The sequence below is a fragment of the Takifugu flavidus genome, chromosome 11, assembly GCF_003711565.1.
Source record: "Takifugu flavidus isolate HTHZ2018 chromosome 11, ASM371156v2, whole genome shotgun sequence".
NCBI classification, from domain to species: Eukaryota; Metazoa; Chordata; class Actinopteri; order Tetraodontiformes; family Tetraodontidae; genus Takifugu; species Takifugu flavidus.
The window spans coordinates 5,837,014-5,850,534 of NC_079530.1; the positions used below are offsets into that span (position 1 = coordinate 5,837,014).

The 13,521-nt window shown below is 41.6% G+C and overlaps 1 protein-coding gene across 2 annotated transcripts in view; it reads right to left on the reverse strand.

The window, feature by feature from the left end:
* Nucleotides 1-1,908: 1,908 nt before the first annotated feature.
* Nucleotides 1,909-13,521, reverse strand: part of srbd1 (S1 RNA binding domain 1) — a 28,589-nt gene continuing 16,976 nt past the window's right edge. For both annotated transcript variants that reach the window (XM_057047484.1, XM_057047483.1), the window contains exons 17-21: nt 8,933-9,039; nt 7,927-8,088; nt 7,553-7,693; nt 3,927-4,111; nt 1,909-2,680 (exon numbers count right to left, since the gene is read on the reverse strand). In XM_057047484.1, coding sequence (XP_056903464.1) covers nt 2,388-2,680; nt 3,927-4,111; nt 7,553-7,693; nt 7,927-8,088; nt 8,933-9,039 — 888 coding nt within the window. In that variant the 3' untranslated portion in view covers nt 1,909-2,387. The remainder of the gene's footprint in view (nt 2,681-3,926; nt 4,112-7,552; nt 7,694-7,926; nt 8,089-8,932; nt 9,040-13,521) is intronic.

Here is a 13,521-nt window from a genome sequence, read left to right on the forward strand (position 1 = left end):
TACGCATTTCCCTCGATATTTCCAGTTCCAGGGGTATGATAGTCACAGTCATCAACAGGTTCAGTTCCAGCCTGACAAGCAGGCGTTGTGCAGACACGGACAGTCTCGTAAATGTACCTAGACCTCTGTGGTCTACGCCTTAGCTTCTGCTCTCCCAGAACTCACATCTGCAGCCAGAGGGGGAGTGTATTGATGTCAGTGGTCACACCACTAACCTGGAGTAATTTTCCTCTGGAAGCAGAAACACTAACCATTGCAATCACTGTGTGACAATCATCACCGTGGAACGGCCCAAAAGCAAAGAAAACAAGAGCACTCAGGCACCAGAAGTGCAGCTCAACCCACTTTCACTTAAACTCTTGCTAGAGGATGCTGCTTCATAGGATAAAAACTGCAGATTTGCAGATAAACAATAACATCAATTAAAATGCGCGTTAGCCAAATCCCTCATAGAACCTTCACCTGGAGCAGGTTAACTCACCTACACAGATTATGCTCAAGTACTTTCACTGCATCAGTTCGTAAATATTAAAAGATTACTGGGAATTTTGACTCAGGCTGGAGATTGTAATTTTTTTGTTAGGGTGTTCGTTCTTCTCAATATTCACTAAATGATTACTTAGCTTTTATTAGTTTTATATAGTGAGGAAATGGTGGAAACATGGCAACCTTTCACCAGTACCATTATTGCTTAGTGGTTTAAACCAGTGTGGTGTTTATTGTTATGTTTACTTGCTTCCACAGAGATAAACAGAGAAATGTGTTCTCGCCTCAGCGCTCACTTAGCTGGATGCATTTACTAGCTGTGAAAGCTATTCTCTCTGCTCGGTGTGACACATGTGCCATCATGGCGAAATTTTTGATCAAACGTGTTCAAGCAAGGCCTGGCATGATCCCTGGGATATGGCTTCATGTTTTTGCATGGAACAGCCTTGTGAAAGATGTTTGTGTATTCACGTCCACACTTTCTTGCAACCAATCTCCAAAACCTGTGGGCACACCTGAGCACACCCCACAGCACAACTCCTCCTGCGGTCCCTCTCCTCATCGCCGCTCAATATCTGACAGGATCTCTGACAGGGCGGCCAGGGCCAGCGGCCAGATTGGCTGCCCCGTCCGCCTGCTCACGTTCGGCGGAGGGAAGAAAATTTGGGCCGTGGAAAAAAAAGTGAGAAGGATGCCGAGGGATGCTGCGTCTGCTCATTATGTCAACGTGTGTGCGCCAAAACAAAAACAGTGGAAACATTAGAAGGAGAGACTGCAGAGATGAAAACAAATACCAGACAAAACAGCGCAAAACAGAGTTTACGCTGAACAAAATAAAACACCTTGATTAGAAAATTGAATTCCTCTCGGGGAGGGAAAAGAACAAGAAGCAGACAATGAAATCTAGTATGCAAATATAGTGTCTGTGTGTGTGTGTGTGTGTGTGTGTTTTGTCAGATCATCGAGAAGCAACCTGCCACTACTGATTATACTGATCGAACGTCTCTTTGTGTTTGTGTGTCCAGAATATTCTCCTGCAGCAGTTCTATAAGTGATTAGGTATTCTGAAGGTTTATCACATGGGACTGGGGGCTTTCTCCAGCATTGCTTTATGTATTATTTTATTTATTCCAGTTTCATAAAAACAAACAAATTAGATAATGTGGATGGGGAGTCTGGGATTAATTTTGAAGCAGCTGATTAGTGTGTGTTTGTGTGTCCTGGGATAATTGTGTCTGGGACTGTGCCTAAAAAGCCTTCAGGCTTTGCTGCAGTCTGGGAGATGGAAACGCTCCCTCCTCCCGCTGAGATCCACTCCTCCACCCACTGCTGAAGCTTTTGCGCTGGTGTCTTCTTTCCTCCACCTTCCTTTTCTCTCTCCGTCCTTCACCATCCTTCCACTTTTATCAATTAACCCAAAACTTTTTCTTTTTTTAATTTTAGTGAACGTAAAAAAAAAAGGCAAATATTTAAAATGTCAAAAATTCTCATTAACATTGCAGGTTACTAAGAGAAAAGAAACTAGGATTCGAAACAACAAAGAGAACAGTGCAAACCATCATAAGTAAATGCCAGAATTATCATCATGTCTGCAGAAAACAAGCAGCAGTATTTGTTATTGAGCAGAACATTGAGGAGCAACAGTATTCCATTTAAGGAACCTTGAATAAGGAACTCTTGTTTAGTGTGCAATGAACAGGAATGTGCTAGCACATAGTTCTTGAACAGAACAGTCTGTTTATCAAAAACTAGGATTGGAAGAAAACTGGGTGGAGGTTTTTCACTATTGGCTTTTAAATGTATAACAGAACAGAGACAATTTAAACTTAAAATTCTAAGCAGCATTACTGTATGTGAGGTATATATTCCACTGCTGAATTGAACATTGTAATGAACTGACTCTATTGCAGGACCCTGATTAGATCCAGGCCAATGCGACCCCTCTGATGATCCACATTCAAGACTCGGACTTCCACCCGTTCCCCGGGCCCCAGTGCCAGGCTGCGGCGGCGCTGGTTGACGGGCAGCTTGTCTGGAGTGATGTTACTTTTGTGAATGAGTCCTGAACGGCCGACGCCGATGTCGACAAAAGCGCCAAACAGAGCCGTGTTGTCCACCCGGCCCGTCAAGACGGTACCCACCTGCAGATCACTCATTGACACGATGCCCTGTTTGAAATCTGCCTGCCCAAAATCTGAGGATGGCAGAGAAAGAAAGAAAGAGGATCAATGATGTGATGCCTCCATGGCTTTGCAGGTGTGCGCTCATCTGCATGTGTGATGACTGCTGGTGTCTTTCCAGTCTGTTAAAGGTGACTTCCTGTATGATGCGAGCACATTCTATACAATAGGCAGTGAAAGGTGACGCGCCGCAGCAAAGGTTACTGCAGTGATGAAAAACACATATTGTATGTCATATGGCAACCGAACACCTGTGTCAGCATACTTCTACTCTTCTCAGCACTCTATTTTACACCGCTTTCCACTCGGACTGTTCGGGGGCCAAGATCGTTTTCCTTTTTGTACCATTAATACAAACAAGGAAGGTTTGCACCCAAGGAAATAGTCCCGTTCAATTATCCTCCCCACAGCACTGATTTCATGCAGTAGCCTCAGCCCATCTGTTTACTCAGCTGAGCAGTGACAAGGAGGCCGGGTGCAGCGCACTGCAACCCAATAGGGCCAACCTGAAAATGAACCTCGATGGTATGTTCCCTAATTTTGAGAAGAGAGCACCGACTTTGTCTCTACTTTTTGTCTGCTCACATTAAACTGAATGAAAAAGGAGGCCTCAAATAAAGCACCGGCCTTATTATCTCTTACACAATCCACAGTTCATCGATCTCTACTAAATATTTTATCCAATTTCATTCTGTTTTCATAAGAACATCAGCCTCTTTTTGGCTCAATATATTTTCAAAGCATTCTTTTTTGTAATGTGTCATGAATTGACAAGATACCTTCAACATTTTGTTTTCTTAGTACTACAATCAGAAGAGGCTGAAAAAAAGTTTTCCATGGGCGTCAGCGGCTTCTTATTTGTCCCAGAACTTCACAAATTTGGCGCTAAAGCTTCATACGCAGTTACAGGGACACGTGTCTTTTTTAAATAAGAAACTGAAGTTAAACTACTGACAGACCACTTTAAAGATGTTCTGTCCAATCTCACTCTGTTGCACCCATCACACTCTGTCAGAAACACAGCAGTTGTGTTGCTGAGCTGTGGGGAGGAAGCGCAGACCTGTCAGAGGCTATCGAGTTACACCGCGAGTTACAGTTGTGCCACAGGAACACTCGGTGTGTGTTCTGACAGACAACGCAGGAGGTCACAAGTGGTCGTCTGTAGCTCTACGGAGCAGATGTTTACGTTGGATTCAAACTAATCTGCATTGTCAGTATTTTACACTGTTAAATCACAGATATGTGTGTCAAGATTCTTACTTTGGCGGATGTCAAAGCCGGGGGGCTGCGTGAGGCCATCCGTGATGAGTTGAAGGGTCTCGGTGCTGGTGTCCACTGTCTTTGCCAGTTCCTCCATGCTGCTGCTCCTGAGTTTGTTCTCCACACGCTGTCGTAACTGTGAACTCCCGATCGGGTCAGTACTGCCCCCCACAATAGACAGAAATCTGGAGGAGTCATTAACAAAAAGAGTGATGCAAAATGATGTAAAATAAGAAGCTGTGCCTCCAATCATGATGTTTAAATTATCTCATAGAACTGTAAAACATAGGTGAGTTTTTAAAAAACAGCCGGAGGATGGTGCTTTTTTTATTGTTATGAGATTGTGTTGAACATAGAACGGGTTACGCTAACAGGAAGTCACAGTGGTGCCTCATCCCACTCTAGTACCGTCGTTACTGAATTGTATGGATATGAAGGAATTTTGGGAAAAGTGATTGTAACTGTAATTAGATCATAAAAGTCTAACTGTGAGGACAGATACAAGCATGTTATAAGGAAAACCACAGTTAGCCACTTGTGTGGCTTAAATCCAGGTTTTCTTTCACATTCAAGTGGAATAATCAATCAGATTTGAGTTTTTAACATAGAATAAGAAAAGCATTATAAAGCCATTTATGTTTACGACACCAGTTTAAGTTGTATAGCACCAGGGTCTTGTTCAAAATGTCATAATTACCGTCATTTTTTTGTGTTTTTGCTGCAACTTATAACATACTGGCTAAAAAAGCAAACTCATGAGACAAAAACAGAAGAACAGAACAGAAAAACAGAGGAATAACAAGGAAGCAGGACAAAAAAATACTGACGGACTGTTGCTGACAGAATAATCACAAAATTAAGACATTGAGTATCAAATACGGCAAACAGAAAAGAAACAGTGAAAAGCAAATAGTCTGAAAAGAGGAGAGCAGGAAAGGTGCGGGAGTAATTACAGTACACAAAGTCATGAGGTGACAAGGTGGGGTTTCTCTGCTTAAACAGTGCACACGAGGACAAACACACACATTTCTTTTACTCCCTAATAAGTCCAGAAAATCCAGTGTGGGCTGTAAACACCCTGACACCTTGTCCTATGAAAGTGCCTCCACTGCGCTGAGGTTGGACTCGTTGTCCATCCATCAACTGCCTGGAAAGGTTTCTTTCTATGGCTTTACTGTCGTCAAACGTCCCACATCCAAGAAGTCTAGACAGTCAATCAGTTCACACCATTTAAAATTTATTATAAATCCAAACTAATTAGCTATTCTGCATTCTAAACACACTCACTGAAGCACAGAGTAGCAAAGTGTGTGTGTTTGCATTGGGTGGGGATTGTGTGACTATTGTGTAAATATGATTTATACGAGGCACTTTCCACAGCTGCTGATGGATGTGGATGCATTTGCCTCCATGTATGTGTGCACCAGCTGGGTGGTGTCCATGATGGATGACGCTGACTGGCTGCCTGACGCCAAATAGGCTACATATCCATCCACGTCATCCCTCTATCTGATGGACGCAACAGGTGGAGCCATGGAGGAACCAACGCGGAGTCAAAGACACATCGTTGATTCACTCCCATGTTTTCCTAAATTGCTCATTTGGCTACAGCAAGGTCAAGGCGGATGTAACAGGACACTGCTTGTGTACAAACTATGTATGAGACAGCTGTGAGCGGAGAGGCCCCCACCAGCGAACTCATCTTCTACTGCAAGAAGGAAACGAGTGGATTCCCTCTGTGGATGCCAATACAGAGATACTGCACAAACCAGTGCTGCACCAGGGCTTTTCTCTAATGGAAAAAATGATTAATATCATCAGTATAATTATAATAAATACAAAAATCTTTCCAGACTGACTGAAGGGAAACACTTGTAAGTGATTCAACATATAAGTAATAAAGCAGATCGATGAGAGGAACGGCGGTGTTTAATTATCAGGCTGAATTTCGGCTCTGGATCCTAGAGGGTTTGATGGGTGGTGGATTAAACAGGTGTGTGTGAGTGCGTGAATCAGTGTGTGTTGACCAAATCATTATTCTAAGGGTGTGTGTTAGCATTTAGGGGAGACCAGAGGTCTGGAGGCCTCCTTCTATGTGGGGTTCATACTCATAATTACAGCCTACATTTTGTCTTTGAGTGTCTGTGTGCGTGCGCATGTGTGTGCATGGGGATGGGTGGGCTAGGATTTTATCCAGGCCCACAGTAAGGATCTACTCTGTCTTGTATAATAGCAATACTGGGCCCCGACTGGTACATATCAGAGAAATGATCCCAGAGAGGACCCCAACTGTGTCCACCCCCCCTCCCCCCCAATATTACATCCACAGAAATGCTGCTGTATTATATATTTGTGAAAAGGTTAAAGCGAACACCTCCCACCGCTGAAGAAAAGGTGCACCGTTTGTGTGTAAATGCTTTTGCGTGTGTGTATTTGGTTACAAAGACAGGGTGATGTGTGGGCTGTGAGCAGTAGTGGAGATCCAGTTTCCCTAATGTGATGAACACTATATTCTTTATACACCATAAACGGCACACTCAAACACACATTCCTCCACAGTACTCTCCTCCGTCATCCTGTTTCTATCAGTGGCAGGTGAAGATATAAGAAGAGAGGAAAAGCTGTCTGCTGTAGGTCTTGTCATTATATTTAAATCTGTTTGCGGCAACAATTTTGAAACCTTTTCTGTATTTAATGCATAGATTTTAAGCTGGTTGCAGAATGAAAGCTAAGCAAATTAAGTAACTGATGCAAAAGAGAAAATGCTTAATGATTTAAGTGAAATTTAATGGCACAAAAGTGCATATTTTGGACGAGCAAAACCCTGCCAGCTGTCAGTAATGATGAGTGACATTTAAGAAGGCCCTGTTTCAACAGGAGCTTTTTGGCACCTCACTGAGAGATGTAATAACAAACACCCCTGAGAAAGATGGACAGGCAGTTTGGAAGGATGGGTGGATGTTTAAGGAAACATTTGCTATGTGGATGAGGAATAACGGCAGAAAAACCCAAATTCATACAAGTGCAACAATCCATCTTCACACATAGAGACATGCCGACCCACACACATGCTTGAAGGCCATTAGAGGCACATCAACATAAGGGGAACGATGCTTTGAGCTACTATTGTCAGAACTTATGTAGACTAAACACAGTTGAGTGACTACAGCTGTAGGAGAGGGGCCCTCCTCTTTCATACACACACACATCGCATGCACGCACAAAAACACAGCAGATATAAAGTCTCAAGCTTCTGATGCTAATAAGGATGGGAAAGAGAATCACATTCACAAAGTCAGAAAAAAACACACACAGATTTTATGTCCCATGTCTGTGCAAGACAAGTCAGAGTCCCCACTTCTGTATAACCAGCACCATGGGAAAGAGTGTCAAAACCTCATCTTAGCTCAAACATGCTTGGATCAGGAGGGTAGGGACAGATCTTTTTGACATGTGGGGAATATGCACCTCATCCTATTCTTCCTAATGGAGCACCAAGCAGCCAGATATACTGTATGTAGGCATAGAAACCATTACAGGTGAAAATGACAAATACAGGCAAATGAGGATCTCTAGGACTGCAGGAAGACTTCTGGAAATACATATTGCACTTGTGTGTTCTGTACCTCTGTGCTACATGGTAGGACTCTGGGTGTATGCAGGTCTGGTCCAGAGGATTAAAAGATGTTGATACACTGATAACAGCCTTTCCTTTGCCCTTCTTAGCTGCTGCTTTTGCTGGCACGCAGGGAAGTGAAGATACAGTACTTAAAAATGAAAAAGGAAAATAAAATGATGAGTTAGTTTTCATTTGCAGGACCCTGAGATTCAAAGTGATCCCTGCAAGTTCTATAATTTACTCCCAGCCTAATGCACAATAAAACAGGCTGTATTGAAACACCTCTACATTATCCACATACATTAATGGTTCATGATAAATACAGTATGGTAGTAAATCTAAGATATGTTTCCATGGGTTTGCAGATACTTGCATGAACACCTGGTTTGTGGGTTGATTCTAATGAAGCCGGCACATTGCTGGTAAGTCTTAGGCCCCATGCCTTTGACAAGTTTGAGTTGCTCCCTGTTGATGAAGGGACCGTTCTGCTCTCTCCACTCTGCAATACTCCGTGCCCTGCCTACATTAAGACCTGCTACATGCCTAGAAAAGATGACAACAGTTTATGTAGTGTACATGTCATAAAACACACAAAATCCTCAAAGAAATCTGGTTGAGGTCAGGGTGTTTGATTCTAGAAGTCTCTGTTTCCCAGTGGCTGATGATGTGAGGAAGAGCCCAGTAAAAATAAATCTTTGGGAAAACCACAGTTTAGTCACAAAATAAATGATACCCACAAACATCTTGGTCATACCTGCTTTACATTTAGCAGGATTTCCATGTGCACATAACCAGTGCATGTTGTACAGACTGGAGGCTGGCAATTAACCAAGCAGGAGCAAACAGGCACCAGAGACATATGAGCCAAAATGTCGTGAGGGTAAACTCTATGTTCAGTTTTGGCAACGAAAAGAGGTGATTTGAAACTGAATTGGGTCTGCTCTGTTAATGTCTACAGTGACTCACTCACACTAAGGCACACGGCAATGTCAACATTCAACATAATACCTCAGTCATCAACACGTCTGTGTGTATTTAATGTGTGTGTATGTGTGGGTAACATTAACTTCTGCAGGAATGGAAAAAACTCACTTGCAGAGCAGACAGGTAAACAGATGACCTGATGCCTAAGCTGCAGCTAATGCCAGCCTGTTTTATACTGGTTGTATTCTGTGTGCAGAAATTTAGAGGCACGCATACACATACGTGTATACACGCATCACTCCTGATTGTTGATTACACTTCAGAATGAGAGGCAAGAGTGCAAAGACCTCATGCATGAGCGTGAATGAAGCACTTATCTGACCAATGCGTTTCAGGTTTCAGAACGTGTTTTTTCCCTGTGTGTGTGTGTGTGTACTTGTTTGTGTCTTGATGTCTCATCTACCTCATCAGTGTCTCAGAGCACATATTGATGTCCACACCCACAAAGCTCACACATTCCTGCACCACGCCATCTAGTGCTGCCTTCAGAGCGCTGGTTGACACATCATGCTAGGAAGGGTGGAAAAAACGGGAAGAACTCATTAAAGTCAAACATAAAAATGACAGACAACTGGCTCAGCAGACACACAAAGGCACTAGTCTATGTAAAGGGATATAGGCCAAGGAGTTCAGCTGCTAAATTCCTACTGATGCCACTGCAACTGTTGGAGGATTAGTTGACAGTTTAAACTGGACTACTGTTGGTTATGACTCTGTGTGTGTGTGTGTGTGTGTGTGCTTTGTAGGATGTGACAGACCAGCATGACACGTCCTGTGAGATGATTAAGCCGTAAATATTAATGCACACTGCCAGCAAAAGTTACACAAATGTTCTCTGCCCGCAAAACCAGATTGTTATTAAGAGGCTGGAAAAGTTTTCATTGAAAGGAATTTCTAAGATCCTGTTGAAAATAAAGTTGATCACATGATCGCTGTATAATTTCACTGAAATATTAAGTTCAAAATGTCACTCGGGTACAAAAGGGCCAAAACAAACAATGCGTGCAGCATTTTAATAACTGTCGACAATGTTCATAATGGTGGGGTGTGCACTCAGAACACATAGCTGGAATGTTTTCTTGCTAAGGTGTCATGCCAATGGCTAGACATGGAATTAATTTACTTCACAAGTTCGAAAGAAAAAAGTGACTTGAGTTGAAAGTGAAATACTATAATACACTACAAGTCAAATGGTTAAACAAAACCAACATTTTGGACATTGAAATTGGGATTTTTAGAAATATTTACAATTTCCTGTGAATATAGAAAAGGGGAGGGACAAAGACAGAGACAAGACACAGAAGAGAAAATCACCCATTAGAAAACCAGTTTACATGAGAAAGGTGGAGGGGTGTGTGTGTGTGTGGGTGCGTGTGTGTGTGTCCTCATATTTGAAAGCTTGTAAATGATTTCAGGATTACAGAGCTGCAGTGAACGCACGTATCTTTGGCAAATGCTGAATTTATTCCAGTAAATGTAACTGGGAACATATCAATTCACAACTCTACAACTGAATATGTCTTTATATAATGTGAATTTACTTTATATCCATTATGTAGCATTTATGTCCTGAATTATGGGCTATAGCTTCCATTTCTGTTTTCTATTACATAAATAAAGGTTTGCATGCTTGTTAATGACTTCATAATTTTTTCACACATTTCCTCCTGTAGCAGAAAATCAAATCCTGCTAAAAGAAACTGCCAGTTATGAATGTGAGTTAGGACCTCATCAGTATTCCAAAACTAAACAGAGTAAAAAAGAATCTAGAGGATTATACTTCTGCACCCAGTAACAGAAAAGATCAAAATGGACATGGAACCATGCTCCATTTCCAATATCACCTCACAGGGCACCACAAACTGATGCCAGGGATGACTCCTGTACCCTCCAGCCCTCTCACCACCAGTTTATCCACTAAACCAAACATTCATTGCTCTGACTTGCATCTTCCCAACACAAACCTAACTTTATATCAGGAAGCACATTTCCAAGAAGTTTCAAGTAGACCAGGGAGGAAGACAAGCAGAGAGCACCAGTGCCGACTTTTGAGGTGTTGAAGGCGATGAAAAAGGGGGCAGAGGTCTTTATACTAACAGCTGAATGAGGTGGCAATTATGAATGATGCCAATATGACTGGAACCATACTGGAGTCAGAATGGCTGTGTTTACGCAGGGCCCGAGGGCAGTGAATGATGGAAGGATAACTGTAAAAAGACCATAAACTACAGGATCAAATTTCCACACCGCATTTTGCCTGGAACATGACAAACTAATTTTCATATTTCTATCATATTCCTGGTGGGCTGAGAGAGGATAAAAGTAAATGAGACTACTTAAACCCATATAATAAAGTTCTGTCTAGCTTAAATACTGTAATTGCCATGCCCAGGCTCTAATGACATTTCTGAATTACGCAGTAATAACAGTAATAATACAAAAATACAACTGAAGGTACAACAACCTACTAAGTCTTCATCAATAAAGAGGACTATTTTACGTTCATCCTCTTGATGTCTTTTTATCCTTTTACACATTTTGCAGGGTGATAACCAATAAACATCTAACAATAAAACTTATACTCGAGGTCAACAAAAGGTCATATTTTCCCTGACGAACATCAGAATCCTGTAGATTTTTCCAATCCAGGCATGTGAATACACGCATGGTTAAAGGCTGGTTGTAAATCTGCAGCTGAAAGTGATCTGACAGAAAGGTGATTCTTTATGCTCCTCTGTCAGTTTTCATGAATGCCTATTGGCTATTTCTCAAGTTCCTGCACAACAATCATGCACATAATCACACATGCACTCTTGCGTGGGATTGCAAATGAGAGCATGAGAATCGCACTTAAACAGTGTAAGTTTCAACAGAGCCACAGGAAGTGCAAATGACATGGTCGGATTTAGTTTTATTACAGTACTGATGATACGTATTAAAAATATATGAGGAGTGTTATAAAGTATTATTCTCAAGGGACCATGCCAGTTCTTGTGGAGCTTTTATAATACAAATAATAAAAATCTAAAATGAAAATATCAGAGAATTAATTGTATTGTACGCTTTTTAAAGTCGAGAGAGCTGAAGCTATTAAGGAAAAAAAAAGGAGTAAATTGCAAGTATATATAATTCCATCATATATAAAGTGATTTTATGTATAAATCTGTGTCATTTGTTATTCCACTGCTTTATTTCAGTTTAACAATCATATGCAGATGAAGGGAGATAACATTTCCAAAAAAACTGACAGCAAGAATTGAGCAGGAGAGTTTTTGAAAGATGTAAGAAGAGTGACAGTTTTGTTAATATCCGGCTCACAGGTAATGTTTTCTTACACAGCAGCGCTTTAATGTGCATGTATGCTTGTCTGGAGCCTGGAGACCTGTTGGTCATGGGAATTACCCACCTGTCAGCAGAGTATAGCATAAGAACTGACTGGTGACGAACAAGCTGTCCAAAGCCGCACCTTCACAGGCTAATTCTGAAAGATCCCAACATGTTTGTTCATGTAAGTGTCCAAAAATTACAAGGCGCAACAGTAGCCTTTTGAAAATAAATGTGCTGCAGGTAACAGCAAACTAGCGAAGGAACACCCGTACAGCGGCAAATGTGCATCTTTGCAAACTGCCGTGCATAAAAATCTGTCAACCACTACAGAGAAACATTGTTCCCACAGCAACAGTTATGTTCAATCCCAATCTAATAGGCCTCACTTTTTTAGCCCTCAGCTCATTTCCAGTTTCCTGTCAGACCTGTCACTCACTCAGCCAGCAGAGGGTGTGGGGGGGGAGGAGGCCTGCTGTGCCAGCTGTCTAGAGTTACATCTGCTCTTAAGCCGTTTGGGTCTAAAGGCAATAAACTTTCACAAAGTTCAAAATGCAACGATTCACACAAAAGAACTCTGAGAGCACTCATTCCCCTGCAGCAAGTGCACTTTTCCTCACTCCCAGCCTCCTTTACATCATTTCACACACATTAAATCCCTTCTCTGGGAAGCGACTGACACAGGTCAGAGTGATGTCTCATCTCATAGCTGTCAGCACTCTCTGTTTATTTACCCTGTTATTTTATCAATTGTTGATCTAGTCACATAATCTGAGAGCGGGAGGTACAGGTCCACAGGCAGCCCAGAGAACCCAGTCAGGACGTGTTGAGAGACACGGGCCTGTGACCTCAGTCACACATATATATGAACAATCAGCTCGCATTTATAATCCCAACCCTGAGATATCACTGCCAGAGAATACAATTTCTACAGGACAAATAACTAAACAAAACATTAAAACTTTATTTTAAAAACTAACTAAGACAGCCAAGCAAAAAAGTAGGGTCTTCCACTGAAAATTCCAGTCAGTAAAACCAGACAGTAACTCTTTTTGTTCAATCTACCACCTTTTACTTGCCTATGTAATTTCTAATCGTCCTCCTTTTGTTCCTTTTTCCCATGAACACAACACACCAACTATGAGGACAGCGTTTCTGCATTAATAACTGGTGTAATCGTAGAGACTCAGGCTTTCCTACAAAGAAAACATACTGGTGAACAAAATCAACACTGAGCTAACTGTTGTTTCATCTGCGCACTCATCTGAGTACATAGAGCACAGAGCAGGCACGCATTACACACTTAAGTCACCCATGATCGCCATTAATTAACTGAGTTGTCAATCCCAGCATCATCTGTTGACACAGTTATCAGGCATATTTATCTACTTCTCTGTTCACCTGCTATTTTATTGGTTGTCCAGTCACACGATTGGTTTGAATCAAATTTTAAAAAGTAATACATAGATCACTATATAATATTTAAAGCATTCAGTAAGAAATATAAACTTGACAGCAGATACCATCTGTGTTGCATTGATTTGCATAATGCATTTGTTTTGTTAGGCTAAAAAAAGGTTTTAAATAGCCCCAACTAACTAAAATAATAACTAAACTTATAATCATTTCTCAATGAATGTCTCTATTGTAGTTTACTGCTTGCACTGA